The sequence below is a fragment of the Ranitomeya variabilis genome, chromosome 5, assembly GCF_051348905.1.
Source record: "Ranitomeya variabilis isolate aRanVar5 chromosome 5, aRanVar5.hap1, whole genome shotgun sequence".
NCBI classification, from domain to species: Eukaryota; Metazoa; Chordata; class Amphibia; order Anura; family Dendrobatidae; genus Ranitomeya; species Ranitomeya variabilis.
This window is the reverse complement of record NC_135236.1, coordinates 451,237,160-451,255,993: the sequence shown is the minus strand read 5'-3', so window position 1 is coordinate 451,255,993 and position 18,834 is coordinate 451,237,160. Positions and strand designations below refer to the sequence as shown.

The 18,834-nt window shown below is 41.9% G+C and overlaps 1 protein-coding gene across 1 annotated transcript in view; it reads left to right on the top strand.

Annotated features, from left to right (window-relative positions):
* PLXNC1 (plexin C1) overlaps positions 1–18,834 on the top strand; it is a 551,210-nt gene that overhangs the window by 112,813 nt on the left and 419,563 nt on the right. The window contains exon 4 of the mRNA XM_077265401.1: positions 14,804–14,904. Coding sequence (XP_077121516.1) covers positions 14,804–14,904 — 101 coding nt within the window. The remainder of the gene's footprint in view (positions 1–14,803; positions 14,905–18,834) is intronic.

Sequence of the window (18,834 nt, the reverse complement as noted above, 5' to 3'; positions counted from 1 at the left end):
CGCAGTGTGAATAAATCAGGAGACACTGCAGGGCATGATCTCGGGCAGCGCGACCACACGGGCTGACATCAAATGATGTCAGAAGACGGGCAGCACTAACTGCGCATGGCCAAGGGATAACATAACAGCGCAGACTCCGGTACACAAAAAAGCAACGCTCAGGAGGCTGCGCCCGGCGCCAAGGGGGTATGAATGACAGCTGTGCTGCGTCTCATTAAGAAGGAAAGTCCCGCCTCCGTGACAGTTTGACGGTATGAGGGGCAAAATTTTATAAGTGTTTCGTTCAGCATGTGCAAGGAGCATAATTAAAAGAGCCACCTTTTTCTTGTGCAGCATTACTGCTGCACAAGGTGGCTCTTTCAGTTACTAACGCCTGGGGGGGTTAAAGGTTCCCTTTCAACTTGCTCAATTAGGCCTCGACCTACACTCCGCTCCTCCTGCATTCCCTGGGTTCCAAACACTGCCAGTTGCTGCCCAGAAGTGCCGTTTGCACAGTCAACACTTGCTGCCGTGTTATTGGGTTTCAGTAACGTCAGCTGATCCCCAACTGTGTATCCGGCAATGTGTCCTGCGACCGCCACGCTGACACAACAACAGATATTAAACTGCCTCGAGTGCAGGCTTCGGCCTACACTCTGCTCCTCCTGCTGTCCCTGGGCTCCAACACCGCTAGTTGCTGCTCAGAAGTGTCTTTGAAACGGGTACTCCCTCCTGCCCAGCCCGGTTACAGCACACCAGCTGTTTCCGGGTAGTGTGAAGGTCACTTGGCCTCCAATACGTTGTCCTGTCGGGTTGAGGTCGGGTTAGCCGACTCTATGGTGCCTGCAGTTTAGGTGCTTCCTATGTGGGCTGCGGGAACTGGCAATCAAGGCTGGTTCCGTAGTGCCAATAGGACAAGCTCCCCCTGTAGGACTGTGGATTTTCAGTAACCATGGCTGGCTTGCGGCCTAGCAACTTTTGTTTTTCCTGTGGACCTTCTGCTGCCTATCTGAGTTCCAGCACCATTAGCTGGTTCTTAGGAAGACAATCTTCAATAGGTCCCCCTGGTTCCAGTACCGTCAGCTGGTTCCGGGCAGAGCCTTTGGCTTAGGTGCCCTCCTTCTGGGTATCCAAGTTCCACCAACGTCAGGTGGTCCTTGGTAGTGCTTTCTGGCATGGGTACCTCCTGCTTAGTAACCAGGTTCCAGTAATGTCAGCTGGTCCTCGGTAGTTCCATTGGCTCTTGTACCTTTGGCTACCCATCCGGGTTCCAGTACCGTCAGCTGGTTCTCAGCATTGTCTTTGGCTCTTATACCTTCTGCTCCCATCCTGGTTCCAGTACCGTCAGCTGGTTCCGGGCAGAGCCTTTGGCTTAGGTGCCTCCTACTGGGTATCCTAGTTCCACCAACTTCAGGTGGTCCTTGGTAGTGCTTTCTGGCATGGGTACCTCCTGCTTTGTAACCGGGTTCCAGTACCGTCAGCTGGTCCTCGGTAATTCCATTGGCTCTTGGACCTTCTGGTAGCCATCTGGGTTCCAGTACCGTCAGCTGGTTCTCGGTATTTCCTCAGCCTTCTTGTACCTTCTGCTACATTTCCAAGTTCAGGACCCTAAAGATGACGACCCTGAAGACCACCCCTAAGATGACGACGACCACAGAGACGACGACCCCTGAGACGACGACCCTGGATATGACGACCCTGGATATGACGACCCTGAAGACCACCCCGAAGATGACGACGAACCCGGAGACAACGACCCTGGAGACGACGACCCTGGAGACAACGACCCTGAAGACCGAGAAGCAGAAGAACAAGAAGCTGCAGAACAAAGAGCAGAAGAACATTAAGCCTAAGACTAAACATCAGAGCAAAAGATATTATCTAAATTATAAGCAGAAGAAGACTAAGCAGTGTATGGGGGTGAGTCCGTTCCTCCTCGTGGTGCCCCTGGAAAAAGCCTGCTGCAGGCCAAACTGAACGCGGACAAATCCTGTTGTAACTCTTTTGTGACAGGCAGAACGGAAGGTGTAATCTTCAAACTTTTATAGATAACAACTACAGGAATGTCTGTCACAAATAAGAATATGATGAAGAAGTAGAATATGAAGAAGAATAATAGTTTAATAAAAAGAAAATGAAGAATGTAACAAAAAAGAATAATAGATAGAAGATGAAGAAGAAGATGAATAAGGTGAAGAAGAAGTTGATGTAAAAGATGCTGATGCTGAGGATGATGAAGAAGAAAGTGTCGGAGAAGTAAAAAAGAAGGTGAAGAGCATGGAATTAGTGAAACATCAATATCTGACAAAATATAAAAATCTTAACATAGTCAATATCTTTGTAACTCCGAACGTCTTTTAAAAAAAAAATTAATTCCTGCTATTCCATTTGATTGGGCTAAACCTCTATGCCTTTAATGTCTCCTCCACCTCCCCCAATACATCCTACATTATTCTTTGTTGTTTTCCTTCATGTAGAATGAACCTACAAGGAAAGAAAGGGTTTATTTTAATTCCGATATTTTGGTCCCATTGACTTGCATTGGTATTGGGTATCGGTATCGGCGATATCCGATATTTTTCGAATATTGGCCGATCCAATCCGATACCGATACTTTTAGATATCGGAAGGTATCGCTCAAGTCAACACTACTCAAAAGTAGTTCCCGATTACATGTAAGGTAATGATGCACTCAGGAGAAATTGCACAACAAACTGAGAGGTACATTTTTCCTACTAGCCACTGAAAATAAAATTTTTGGGCTGAAACAAAATTTTAGCTGTAAAAATGCACTGCACCCCTAGACAAATTCATTGTGGGGTGTAATTTGTAAAATAATGTCACTTAGGGGAGTTTCTCCTGTCCTGGCACCTCAATGTGACATGGTATCCTCAAACCATTCCAGCAAAATCTGAACTCTAATATGGCGCTTCTTTCCTTTTGAGCTTTGCACTGTGCCTCAAAGTAGTTTTTGACAACATATGGGGTAGACTTGTACTAAGGAGAGATTGCACAACAAATTGTATGGCCCATATTTTTCCTGTTACCCTTGTGAAAATTAAACATTTCGATTCAAAACCAACATTTTTGCCTGAAAATATTTTTTTCATTTTCACGGTTTAACATTGTAAACTTCTATGAAGCACTTAGGGGTTTAAGGTGCTCACCACATATCTAGTTAAATTACTTGAGGGGTCTAGTTTCCAAAATGGCATCACTTCTGTGGGGTTTCCACTTTTTAGGCACATCAGGGGCTCTGCAAACTGATAAGGCGTCCACTAACGATTCCTGCAAATTTTGTGTTTAAAAATTCAAATGGTGCTATTTCCTTTCCGAGCCCTGCCATGCACTGAAACAGTAGTTTTCCAACACATATGGGGTATCAGCTTACTCAGGAGAAATTGCACAACATATTGCATATTACAATTTCTCCTGTTACTCTTGTGAAAATAAAAAAATGTGGAGCTAAAACAACATTTCTTTGGGGAATATGTGATTTTTTATTTAATGGTTCAATATTATAAAATTCTGTGGAACACATGGAGGTTCAAAGTGCTCACAAAACATATATAAGTTCCTTGAGCAGTTTAATTTCCAATATGGGGTCACTTGTGTGGAGTTTTCACTGTTAGGCACATCAGGGGCTTTCCAAATTTGACATGCCATTATTGATTGCAGCCTATTTTGCATTCAAAAAGTTAAATTGCGCTCCTTCCCTTCCAAGCCCTACTGTGCGCACAAACAGTAGTTTTGCAACACATATGTGGTATCAGCATACTCGGATGAAATTGCAAAACAAATTGCACAGTGCATTTTCTCCTGTTACCCTTCTGAAATGCAGAATTTAGAGCCAAAACAAGATTTGTTTGGTAAAATATGATTATTTTTTTTTCACGGCTTTACCTTATAAACTGTGCACCCAAACAGTAGTTTTCACTCAAATATGGGGCTTCTACTAACTGAGGAGAAATTGTACCATTTTTTGTCCATTTTCTCCTGCTACCCTTGCAAAAATAAAATAAGTGAGGCTAAAGGAAATTTTTTGTGAAAAAAAGGAAAATGTTAATTTTTTTCCATCTACATTGCATTAATTCATTTGAAGCACCTGAAGGGTTAATTGACTTATTAAAGGGACTCTGTCCTCCATAGTACACGCCTGCGTAAGGCAAGATTGCCTTGGGCAGGCGTGTACTATGGAGGACAGAGAATGAACTTCAATCCAATATTGCAGCCAGCATGCAGCCAGCGGGTAAGGAAAGGGTGAATTAAACACACGAAAACCCCGCCCCTATGGCTGAAAATTGTTCCCTCCAAATTCAGGTGACAGAGTCCCTTTAAATGAGGTTTTGATGACTTTGAGGAGTGCAGTTTTTAGAATGGTGTAACTTTTGGGCATTTTTTGTCATATAGGCCCCTTAAAACACTTAAAACGTGATGTGGTCCCCAAAAGAATGGATTTGTAAGTTTTGTTGTAAAAATGAGAAATTGCTGATCAACTTTTAACCCTTCTAACTTCCTAACCCCCCAAAAAAATTATATTTTAAAAATAATGCAGATGTAAAGTAGACATGTGGTATTTATTAAAGTAGACAATGTTATTTATTAACTCTTTGGTGTGACATAACTCTCTGGTTTAAAGGCATTATAATTAAAAGTTTGAATATTACGAAATGTTCAAACTTTTCGCCAGATTTCGATATTTTCACAAGTAAACACAAGTCATATTGCACAAATGTTACCACTATTATGAAGTACAATATGTCATGACAAAACAATGTCATAATCATTTGGATCCGTTGAAACGTTCCAGAGTTATTACCACATAAATTGACACTGGTCTGAATTTTAACATTTGGCCTGATCGTGAAGGTGAAAACTAGCTCTAGGGGTGAAGAATGCGTTAGTCAAGCACATACTTTAAGGCTACGCTCCCACAATGAGCGCTTGGTGAGCGTTTGATTTTGCAGAATTTCTGCACCATTTCTGGACCTATGATTTTAAATTAGGTTTTTTTCATTATGTTTTTGTCTGCTTTTTTAACATGCGTTTTTGTCTGCTTGTTGTGCCATGATTTAAATAAAGCTGCTCTGGTTACAATGCTCCCTGGTATTTGGCTTTAGCAAAAATTTATTGATATACTTAAGTGCGGATTTCATGCACTTTTGAAAGTCATGGGCGGATTACATGCGTTTTTGGTGCATTCCAAAAGAGAAACACACTAAAAACGCATGTGCGTTTTATACTTGCGGATTTTCCACATCTAATGCAAGCCTATGGAGAAAATCCATAAAAAAACCTCATACTCGCAAGAGAAATTTACATGCTGCGAATTTGAAACACACACCGCAGGTCAATTTACAAAGAGTAAAAAAGAAGCACACTGGGCATGAGATCTCTATGCTGTAAATCCTATCCACTTTGCTACAACTGTAGGATATATAAACATACTGACCAACTATGCAATTATTAAACTGCGTGCTGAATCAAAAAAGCGTTGTTTCTTTTTTTGTTTAAAAAGTTATAACTTTATTGATACAAACATTACACATATACTTTAAAATAATGCCTCTGAACCGCAGAAAAATCACAATAATGGCAGGTAAGCGCAAAAAACCACAATAATAGCAGGTAAGCACTAACTAACACTCCCGGTAGAAAAATTACAAAACATTTTAGTTAGGCTACGTTCACATTTGCGTTGTTGTGCACAGCGTCGGCGATGCAACGCTCAACGCATGCACAACGCATGCATAACGCAGCGTTTTATGACGCATGCGTTCATTTTTTTTACGCCAAAAAACTGCATCATGCAGCGTTGTATGCGCCCTGACAGTTGCGCCAAAAATGACGCATGCGTCACAAAACGCTACACAACGCATGTCCATGCGCCCCCCATGTTAAACATAGGGGCGCATGACGCATGCGTCGCCGCGGCTGCGCCCGACGCAACGCAAATGTGAACGTAGCCTTATTGGTATTTACTAATAGAGCATGCTGAGCAGATATCTCAATTTATTATATCAAATTGACTATCTAAAGTATTTGCACAATTTTTATTTGTTAGTCTATACACTTGTTTATCAAAAAAACTTACTGGTACCACAAAAGTAATTCATGAAAAGTGCAAAAAGCTGCATCTTTAATCTGAAAAATGCTGATATTTTAATATAGACAGTCTTATGCGCTTAATCCGAAGGACAAAAAAGTGCTCAGTCAATGATACGCATTGTATGCGTCACAAAATGCAGATCTGATATATCAAGAATTATGCTGACTCAATTGCCCTCTCAGAGTGAATGGTAAGACCACAACTATAATTGTGCAGCTCAAACCCATACGAAAATACACAAATTTCATAAACAAATATATCAACTCAGCAAAACTCATGCACTCCAATGTTCACTGGTAACATGGATCGGCCCAAACACAATAAATAAGATATAGAGACTAATAAATACATATTGCCTAAATACGTGGTGCTCCCTGCTTACAGCCGCATGGCACGCTAATCCTTGCCAGACCCTGATGCGCGTTTCGCGACAGCTTCCTCCTGGGGGCGTGTCCATAGCGAGGCTTCATAGAGTATTTAACCACCCCTAAACCAATCAGATCGTAGTGGGGCGGGACCTGCTGTCACTACATCATCCAATACAGCCAACTGGTCTCCATAGTAGCAATAGATGCTAGCGCTTCGTCACAGTGTATATATCAATGGTTTCCACAACAGCCGCAAGAGCTAAAGCCCCGTAGTGATGTACAACTACAGGCTTCTCAAATTAGTAACAGCCAGCCCTGCCAACCCATAAGCGTGCAGACACAGCGGAATGACCGTTAAAAATCTAAAGATATATCGCAGCTCGTATTTCAAGGCGATCAAGACTATGGTGGGGCGGATCCCGCCATCACTACGTCACCCAGTACCACCCGCCAGACTCAAATAGTGGCAATAGGAGTCAGCACTATATCAAAATATGTATACATCTAGTACCCTGATAGCGTATAAATACCGCAAAATGACCATTGTTGATCTAACAATATGCCGCTGCTCGTATTTCAAGGCAATCAAAGAGCAGTAAGGCAGATCCTGCTGTCACTACGCCAGTCAGTACAAACAGCCAGACTCAATGATGGCAATAGGAGTCAGCGCTACATCACGATATGTGAACATATATTACAGTACCCCGATATTCATAATAACAATAAAAACCAGTGCTACGTGCCGATAAGCATCTACAAACTTATTGCATTAATAGCGAACAGCATTATTTTTAATTTTTTAATAACAAAGTGCAACTGTAGCAAAATCACTATTGTTAATCTTGCTATACATCGCTGCTCACATATCAAGGCAAAAGTTGTAATACAGTGTCATCCATATCTCCAATCAGGATTAGATAAGTTAAAATGAAACACAATTAACTAATAAAAATAAATAAATAATCTAACGTTGCATAGCCCAGATACAAACTCCTTATATAGAAGATGAGCTGTTTTGACCAGAGTACATTTTCAACAAAATAAATATTGCTCTCACAATAAGAACAGATGTCCATGTTCTGAGGCAACTGTACATATATTTAAATGCCGTTACATTTTTCTTTTGATATATATCCTGATTAACAGTACAGTACAACTAAATCCTCAGTAACGGCAAAACACCTCTACATTCGTCTGAACAAAAAATCAGTTCAGATTGTGTGAACAGCCAAATACTACAAATTATTAACATAAATAAAATGTTTAAAACTGTCTATAACATATGATGTAATTTCATAAAAATTATGAAAAACATCAAATAAAAAAGCAAGCAACAGAAAAAGAATACTAGTGAGTTAAAACCTTAGACAGGATAGTAAGGAATGATTGGGAACTCCCCTGCAGGTTTGGGTAACCAGCCAAAACCTTAACCTTCAGCTAGGTGTAGTGAAATGAATGGAAAAGGACAACTACCTCCTGAAAATGTGAAAACATAATAGCTACAAAAGAGTGACGGGCATAAAAATGTCCAATTACTAGGAAAAAAGGAGAATAGAAAGTTGTATTCAAGATCACAGGCAAAGCAGCGAGGACCAACTGAGGGCTCACCTGCAGGATGAGAACCCCAGTCGCTACCAACACCACCGGCGCGATCAAGATAATAAAAAGTGTAGTGAAAAGCCTAATAGAAAGCCAAGACACCAGAAAACTGCATAAGTGTAAAGTATAAATATTTAATGGCTAAGCCAGACTGAGTACAAACTCGTCAGTATTGATTTGTATATCTGTGCATATAAAATTATAACAAAAAATAATAAAAAAAAAAAAACCCTACCAGTGCTAAATAACTTGTTTGACTTTATTTTGACTGGTCATTTACAACAAACTCATACATCTCCTTTCTTATTAGCTTGTATCAAAACATACCCCAATAACACTTTTGTGAATATCACCCAAAAGTCCACTTTGCGTAGGCACATGTTATATGAAATGGAGTCCATGTTAGATCACTATTAATCGACTTAAGGGTCACTCAAATGGATTGTCCGAGTCAAATAGTATTTCATTCCAATGGAAATAAAAAATCAAATCCACATATATAGATCCAATCGTAATAGACAGTACCAGGTCCCAATATAGCCTTTACAAAAATTCTAGTCCGATTCGTGTATATGGATCTTGGTTGATGGAAATCTACCACTGAAAAAGACTTTATGTTTTGCCTGTATATTCATTACTAAAGCGAACTGGAATCCTAGTTATAGGCAACTAGATGTATAACACGTATTATCCAAATGCAAAAAGAATCCCACGTGATGAACAATGTTCAGGATCCATACTTGAAGATAGAATATTGCAGTTGCCTCATATCCACAACATGAACCGGAGTCCTGATGGTGAGCAGATAAACACATAACACACATCACCCGATGGTTGGATGGAATAAAGACTTTGGCAGTAGAATGTTGGAATTGTCTTATATCCTTAGCATGAACCGGAATCTCGATGGTAAACAGATGGGCACATGACACACATCACCCCATGGTTGGATGGAATAAAGACTCTATGAAAAAATAAAACTAGATTAAAACATATAAAAATGTTAAAACAACCTCAAAGACACAAAAACTAAATTAAAAAATGACCGATGCGAGCAGACAATAAGTACTAGAGGTGAATCATATAACTCACAAAAAAGCCCCAAAACCTAAATTCTCATTAAGGCCCTGAGGTGCTAAAGTCCCCAGGCGGTAGATCCATCTACTTTCAACTTGAGCCAACTTCTTGGCCAAATCACCCCCTCTAGGTCCCATATTAACAAGGTCTATGGCTTTCATTTTCATGAATATAGGGTCACAATTGTGGAATTTTTTATAATGCCTTGGAAGCGTTTTGAGGCTGGCAATGTCTTTCACCATCTTTGCCTTTTCTATGTCCAGGAAATGCTCACGAACACGTATCTTCAATTCTCTCGTCGTGAGACCTATATAGATCTTACCGCATGGACAGGTTGAGTGATAAATCACTCCTTTTGATGAGCAAGAAATACATTTTCTAATTTCATAGCTTTTTGATCCATCAAAGTTGGTGAACTTTTTAGCTTTGACACAATTGGCGCAAGCCTTGCATCGACTACAAGGAAAGAATCCGATTAGGTCCTGATTTAACCCTTTGTTCTTTTTGGTTGATTCATAATGGCTATGTACTAAAATGTCACGGATATTTCTAGATCTTTTAGCCACTATAGATGGTTTTGAAGGCAAAATTTGTTTGAGGACCGGGTCAGTCTGTAAAACAGACCAATGTTTTTCTATGATCTGTCTGAATTGGTACCATTTGTTATGGTACCCAGTAATTAATCGAACTTGATCTTTCTCCTTATTTAACCTAGTGACATTATTGTACAATAGGGCATTCCTGGGAGTCTTTTTTGCCCTCATCAAGCCTTTACGTATTATTTTTTCACTGTACCCTCGTTGTAAGAATCTTTCAGTAAGATCATCCGCCTGTGCATTAAAATCATCATCCCTCGAGCATATGCGTCTAACTCACAGGAATTGCCCGATAGGTATCCCTCTAATTGTAGACGGCAGGTGGGCGGATTTTGCATGAAGCAACGAATTTGTGGCTGTGGACTTGCGGAATACATTGGTAACCAAGTCACCTTCAGGCAGGGCACGTATCTGCAAGTCAAGAAAATCAACAGACCTACCATATTTGAAGGTCAACTTAATGTTTAAGTCATTGCAATTGAGAGCAGCCATGAGAATATCAAGATTTTCAATACTCCCCTCCCATACAAATCAAATGTCATCAATATATCTCATCCATTCCTGGATGAGATTACTCTGGGGGATGGGATTACTCATGAAGATTTCCCTCTCCCAAGCCCCCAGAAAAAGGTTTGCATAGGAAGGGGCACAGCAAGCCCCCATCGCAGTACCCTGTAATTGCAGATACGTGCCGTGCCCAAATACAAAAACATTGTGTGACAATACAAACTCCAACAATTCCAACAGCAACAGAATCAAATTCTTGCCTAAATTGCTTGACTTCAAGTACCATGCCACAGCCTCAATCCCATCCGCATGTCAGATTGAGGTATAAAGTGCCTCTACATCTGCGGTGACCATTACGCTGTTAGGACTTAGTTGAAGATTGTCCAACCTCTGTAGAGCAGCAGTAATATCTTTTATAAATGATGGTAACTGACTTACCAGAGGTTTAAGATAATAATCAAGGACCTGCGTGACCACTTCACAAAGACCACCATTGCCTGACACAATGGGCCTGCCCGGAGGATCAATGGGGTCTTTGTGTAGTTTTGGGATGAGGTACAATGTCGGCATCCTAGGATGCATATTCTTGATAAGTTCCAGCAATCTCTTTGGGATAATACCTTCAGAGAAAGCCCTTTCTAAAATCTCAGTTAATTCATCTTGGTAGGAATCCATAGGATTAATACTTAATTTCTTATAGCAGGTTCTGTTATCCAACAATTTGTACGCTTGTTTCTCATAAAGCGTGCGGGGCCAAATGACCAAATTTCCGCCTTTGTCGGCTGCTTTGTATACTACATCATCCCATTCTTTCAAGGATTGCAAGGCTTGTTTTTCAGTTTTGTAGGATATAGTGTTTTCTCCACAGAATAAAAATCTGACCAAAAGTTAAATGTGGAAACAGAGCCTTAAGCTGTTTTTTTATTCAATGTATTATTTATGCAGATATTTATAACATTAACCCCTTTACGACCTGTGACATACCTTTACATCACAGGTCGCCTCTTCCTCTTTGATGCGATGAGCCCTTATCTTTTCAGCACATGACAGCTGATTTGATCAGCTGTCATGTGCCCCTAACACCTACGGCTGTTAACATGTTTAATGCCGCTGTCAATCTCTGACAGCGGCAATTAGCATGCACGTGTCGGAAACAAGTCACTAACACTGCCCATCAGCGCCCAGTCACAAGATCACGGGGCCCCGATGGGTTGGCATGACAACCGTGTGCTCTGTAGGAGACCCCCGTGTTTGTCATTGCCAATCTGCTAAGACCGCCACCCTGTGGACAGTGATTATAGCAGATGAGCATTTTTGCTACACATAACAAGGCTGAAGCTCTGCTATGTGTAGTACAGGCAATCAGAAGAGCACAGCTTCAAGTCTCCTAAGGAGACTATTGAAGCAAGCAAAAAGTGTAAAAAAATTTTTTAAAATATTAAAAATAAATGAAAAAGTTCAAATCACCCCTGTATTTTTGCCCCATTCAAAATAAAACTATATTTTTTTTAAAAAAGAAGATCTTTTTATTGAGGTTTTCAGGTAAATAACAGTGTATGAATACTGTATATATATATATATATATATATATATATATATATATATATATATAATCAGATAAATAAAAAAAATAGCCATGTAGTTTATAGACCATTGAATTATAGGCAACCCTACATGACCTTCTGGTTTGGTTCACTAGCTAAGACTTAATGGCATCAATTTACTCTGCAAGCTTGCTATGAGCGTCAATCAAATTATTATAAGAAGAGGCAAAGTCCTCCATCATGTGTTCAATTTGTGTAACTCTGGTGTCCAGATCTTGAGTAAGAGTTTAGACTGGGTGCAGCAGTGAGGCAAAGTCATCATGTAGAGAATGGGTGAACGCCACAGCATATCTCACAGCAGAGTACTCGAGGCTGGTTGGTCTGAGGTATAAAACTTTGCAAAGGTTGATTGAGCTGATAATTCTCACTCACCTTCAGCTTCTGATGCGGAGTATGGCGGGTATGTGTGCAGTCTCGGCATTTTTTAACCAGACTTGCAGAAGGAGAGGGATTATTACTGCACGGCGATGCAGTTGAGCTGCTCATGGTGGAATACATGGCCCCTGGGAATGAATCAACCAAGCATCCCTTCTGCGATTAGGTGTCCCTCCACAGGTCATGGGCGACTATTTCTTCCTCCTCCCAGCAAACCATGATTCGGGACCGGGTTAGTGAAGAGTGATAACAGTGGTTTATTACTCACTGTAGGAGAGGATGGGTCTGGTGCCTGCCACAAATTCTGCTTAGGTGAGTTAGAACCCCTGCTGCCCGGCGAACAAAGTGGTGTGGGTGAATGCTCGCCTTCTTTGTCCACATCTTTGTCCACGTTAATTACAAAAAAAACTCCAACTTGCTCTGTTTCTTTCGACTCCTTTTGCCTCTGTTCATCATCTGTGTAATGGGATGGTGCTGGAGCAATGTTGGTAGATCAAGTGCTGAGGTAGTCGCTAAATAAGGGCATGGCTTGCGAGGGCTCTGCAATCAAGAGGCCATCTTCTTCAACGGCCAAGCCACGCCCCAGCATGCTGTAGATTTCCAACATCTTCAATTCTGCAAGGAAAGAATAAATATGCAAGTGTTTCAGAAATGTCATTCACTTTACTGGTAAAACACAGTTATAACAAAATGTGTGAACTTACCCTAAGGGATCCTATACGCACTTCAATAGCAGTTTTCACTATTGGTCTTAAAATGTATCATATGTATTTACATGTGGTACTTTCATGATTTTGTGACGCGATTTTCATTTTAATCATCTAGTAGACAGTGGTGCACTGAAGTCTAGGTGGGTTAATTACCTACCGTATTTTTCCGACCATAAGACACACTTTTTTTCCTCCAAATTTGGGAGAAAAGTGTGGGTACGTCTTATGGTAGGGATGTAGCATGTGGGGAGGGGGGCAGCAGCGAGTGGGATCGCACTGTTATCCCACTTCAGGAGGCAGAAAAATGTCCCCGCTGCCCGGAATCAGCTCTGGGGAAACCAAGTGGTCCCGATGATTAAGTGCAGTGAATATTCATTAGCTGCTTCCCCACCCACCTATCAGCTGAGCAGTGAGCCGGGAGCAGCAAATGAATACTCCACTTAAGCAGGGACACACATGGTTTCCTCAGCGCTGGATTCCTGCAGCAGCTGGGGAGATCTGTGTGTTCGGGGGAGGAGGAGGCAGCAGCAGCAGGGGCCAGGGGAGAGGAGATCGCTGCATACCTGCCTGGGCTGGACGCTGAGTGCTGTGCACAAGGACCTGTGTGATGTCAGAAGTGGGTGGGCTGGAGCATCACATGGCAGCTCAGAGCCCTCCCTCTTCTTGACATCATCACAGGTCCTTCATACTCCGCACTAGAATCTGCAGGCTTCCTCTTATAACCTGTGCTGTGGATAGGCAACAAGAGGGAGAGCTCTGTGTGTGCAGTCATGGGATCCTTTTACCTCACCACAGTGGCTGGCTGCCACAATTAAGAGGTTAGTCTTTACAGAACACAATAAAGCATTCTGCCACTCCTTTGGTGAACTATAACTCCCAGCATGTCATAGGATCTGCAGGACATGCTGGGAGTTATAGTTCTCCCATGGGATTTTAAAGCAGCACTCCAGTGTTGTTTTGCAGTGCTGGAGTGGTGCTTTCAATATAAGCCCTGTGCCCCCATTCTTATACTCGCCCTCCAGCGTCTTCATATAGTACTTCACAGACACCACACTGGTCCCGCAGCTTCCAACATAATAACATACTATTATATATAATAACACCACATATAATAGTATGTTATTTATGTTATTAAATATTTTACCACATTTTTTTTGCTTCAAATATTTTTTTCCCTATTTTCCACCTCTAAAACCTGGGTGCGCCTTATAGTCCGGTGCGTCTTATAGTCCGAAAAATACGGAATTCTTGACAATCCTATGATTAACAAGGTAAATGGGTTGTTCAGTGAAAACAAGTTATCATATATCATCAGAATAGATAACAACTTCATAATTGGTGGGGGTCTAACCACTAAGACTAGCACAGATCAGGAAAACAATTTTTATCACTGTTTACCTGGCCCACTACGATTCAGCAAAGTGATGGTCATTGTGGCTGCTATTATGCTGAATTTGCAGGGAGTGAATTGCAAAAAAATCTTTATTCTGGGGAATACAAATTTTTGTAAAATTTGAGAAGAATTGAATTCCATTAAAATTAATTCATACATCTCTAGTGGTGATAACTTGTTTTCACCAGCCAACCCCTGCTATTTTAGAGGCTTACTAATTTTTAAAGATCATAATTGCAGATAGTCAAATTGTAGACACTGTTGAAGGATGTAAAGGCTCGTTTAGTAGAATCCGTTTACTTACTGCAGACTGCCTAATATATTTCTAAACCATATTACTACACAATTTTCATATAAGACTGAAATTATCCATTAATAACAAGGAGAAAGGTCTAATAAAAAAGTTTTTATAGGCTTAACATTTTATTGAAAGTATACATTGTTTAATACCTGATACAGTATGCAAACATTTACTTATTTATCTAGATCAAACGTCTGAAGATTGCAAATTGTGAAAAGCATGAATCATGCAATGATTGCCTGTCAGCACATGATCCTCACTGTGGATGGTGCCATTCAAAGAGCAGGTTTGTTCAATATTACACTCTATTTTATAAAGTTGTCTAATTAGAAGGAAGCCATTCAAAACTGCATGGTGCCAATACATATTCAATAGTTGTTTGCTGAATGCATGTTCAATTAATACTGGTTTCTTCCAATCCTTCCATACACATGCAAGCTCAGCTCAAGTTTTTTCATTGTGAAGAGAGAAGTAAACTACTGCCAGACACTTCCATGAACAGTGCAGAGGGTAGTGAAGACTGTGATTTGAGCATGCACCTTTCACGCACAGTGTGGGAAGACAAAGTGCAACACGAAAGGATGAGGGGAAGGAAGCCCAGACACTGGGGAAAGGGTGAGCGGAGACCCCTAAGCAGATCTGATAACTCTACCTGCCCTACCATCCCTAAATTGATTCCTCATCAATCACCTTGCAGGAACCTAAGCCCTGTATCTCCCTAGAGCTAGGCCCTGGATAGGGAGGGGGAGGGGATGAGCATATAATAAATTTAATACATAGAATACATTTAGTACATAGAATATAATGTAGCCCCAATAGAATATAATACAGCCTACCTCCCAATAGAATATAATGTAGCCCCATCAAAGAGTATGATGCAATCCTCCTTCATAGAATATAATACAGCCCCCCATAGAATATAATGTAGCCCCTAGAGAATATAATACAGCCCACCTCCCCATAGAATATAATGTAGCCCCATCAAAGAGTATGATGCAATCCTCCCTTATAGAATATAATACAGCCCCCATAGATGTAATAATTATAGGGGATAACTCAGGAGACTCTTTGCATGGAACAAGACAACTACAGGACACAGTTTTATAAGTGGTAAAGTCTATATTATCACACAGTGATTCAAACAGGTGCAGAGAGAAACTCAAGTCCACAACACTTGGTGTAAATATTAAACGCAGCTTAACAGTCTATAGGAATTTTCAGAGGAAAATGCAATCACGCAGAAAGTCTATGAAGCACAATTATTCTTGAGGACACGAATAAGTCCTTGTTAGTCCAAACACAGATAGCTATGTTTATAAGGCAGTTCAAATAATATCTTAGCACAACCAGGGAGGCCTGGGTAATAGTCTCAGGTTTTTGCAGAGCAGCAACATCTTACATGTCCAGCAAATGCAGATGGAAGTAAACACGAGCAGCAGATGAAGGAGGATTACTGGAAACTGGTGTATGCAACAGGAACTCAGAGCAGAGTAGCAGGATCACCACACAGGTTCACAGGAGCAGGTATATAGCCAGGGAGTCACCACGGTCAGGAGCTGGATGCAAGGCAGAATACTCTAGCACAGACTAAAGACTGGGGTGGAGTTTTATAGCAGGAAGACACAGTGCACATGAGACCAAAGATGCCATCTTGGAAAAGGGCAGTAATGCACAAAAGGTAATAAAAAATGTTCAGTGTCCTGACATTACTCCCTCCTTAGAAGCGGCCTCAGGACGATCCTGGACCTGGTTTCTCAGGGAATCTCTGATGAAAACGAGAAATCCTCTGTTGGGCATTGATGTTTTTCACAGGTTCCCAAGAGTCTTCCTCAGGGGGATATCCCTGCCGTCTTATCAGATATTGGAGCCGATTCCTGCGAATCCTGGAATCAACAATTTCCTCCACCACAAATTGTTCTTGCCCATCAATCACCACAGGCTGCGGAGGTGGCACAATATGTCCCTGGAAGGTATTAGGAGATACAAGCTTTAGTAAAGATACATGAAAAACTGGGTGTACCTTCATTGTCCTAGGCAGCTTCTGCCGGCAGGCCACAGAGCTCACAATACCATTGATCTTGAATGGGCCAATGAATTTTTGTCCAAGTTTTTGTGAAGGAACGTTTAACTTCAGATTCTTAGTTGCTAACCACACGGAATCTCCTACCTTGAACATGGGTGCAGGTTTACGGAATCTATCAGCCGATCTCTTATAACGTTCTTGAACTGTGGTCAGGGATTCCTTCAGAACCTCCAGATTTTGCCTCATCGCAGTCAGCCTTTCCTCCACTGCCAGAACTGGAGAATTAATTGGAGACCTAGGTAAGATACACGGATGATAACCCAGATTGGCAAAGAAAGGTGTAAATTTAGTGGAGGCTCTCTGAGAATTGTTATATGAAAATTCGGCTAACGGCAGCAACTCCAACCAATCATCCTGGAGATGGCTGACATAGCATCTTAGATATTGTTCCAGCGTCTGGTTGGTACGCTCAGTCTGACCATTTGTCTGGGGATGGTAAGCGGAAGAGAGACAGACATTAATATTGAGTGCAGAGCAAAACCCCTTCCAGAATCTTGAAGTGAACTGTACTCCACGGTCAGAGATGATCTCATCCGGGACCTCATGCAACCGAAAGACATTCTGTATAACCAAGTTCACTGTATCTTTAGCTGAGGGGAGGCCGGTGCACGGAACAAAATGAGCAGCTTTAGTCAGGCGATCAACTACCACCATGATTGTATTCATGCCCCCCGATGTAGGCAGCTCCAAAATAAAGTCCATTGATATAGATCCCCAAGGGTGGGACGGAACAGGTAATGGTTGTAGAAGACCCGTAGGTGCCACATGAGGAGTCTTGTAACAAGCACATACCTCGCAAGAGAGAACATAGTCCTTGGTATCCTTCAGGCAAGTTGGCTACCAGAAGAATCGGCTCAGGAACTCTTGTGTCTTCTGTACCCCCTGTGACCAGCCAACTTGGAGTCATGTACCAACTTGAGGATCTGCAGACGGATGACCTCAGGGACATAGATACGTTGATCCAGAGGCGTATCTAGGGTTTCTGGCACCCGGGGCAAGAATTCATTTTGGCGCCCCCCCCCCCCCAGGACATATGCGATTTGCACACTTAGTACCCACGAGCCGCTCTCCTTAATGTTCTCATTATTCAGTGAAAAACTGAGAAAAGCAGGAAGAGTAGCTCGTTGTCACAGGACCAGAAGTATGAAAATCACATATGAGTGAAGTTTCCATGTGATGTCTACTGGAACCTGCAGAGCTGAACCCTGACATCGCAGCTTCTGAATTCTCACAACGCATGCACTGCACACTTTTAGGATTCTCCCTTGCCGGTGGCCGGTCATGTCAGCACAAGTATGTGATTTGTATACTTCTGACCACTAGTGTTGAGCGATACCTTCCAATATTTGAAAGTATCGGTATCGGATGGTATCGGCCGATATCCGAAAAATATCGGATATTGCCGATACCAATACCCGATACCAATACAAGTCAATGGGACACAAGTATCGGAAGGTATCCTGGATGGTTCCCAGGGTCTGAAGGAGAGGAAACTCTCCTTCAGGCCCTGGGATCCATATTCATGTGTAAAATAAAGAATAAAAATAAAAAATAGGGATATACTCAACCCTCCGACGCGCCCTGGTAGTAACCGCTGTAACCGTCAGCCTCTGTTCCTAAGAAAGAGCGAGTGAAAGACCTGCGATGACGTCGCGGCTTGTGATTGGTCGCGTGACCGCTCATGTGACCGCTCACGCGACCAATCACAAGCCGCGACGTCATCGCAGGTCCTTCACTCGCTCATTCTTAGGAACGGAGGCTGCCGGTTGCACGTCTGAGGTCCAGGCTCCGTCGGAAGGGTGAGTATATCCATATTTTTTATTTTTATTCTTTATTTTTTACATGAATATGGATCCCAGGGCCTGAAGGAGAGTCTCCTCTCCTCCAGACCCTGGGAACCATACACTGGGAACTTCCGATTCCGATTTCCGATATCACAAAAATATCGGAACTCGGTATCGGAATTCCGATACCGCAAATATCGGCCGATACCCGATACTTACGGTATCGGAATGCTCAACACTACTGACCACACATTCCGACCAGACGTGCCCAGCCTCACTCAGTTCATTTTCATAGAGTGAGGCCACACATGTCTAGTCAGCATGTGACTGCATGTATGTAAATCGCCGG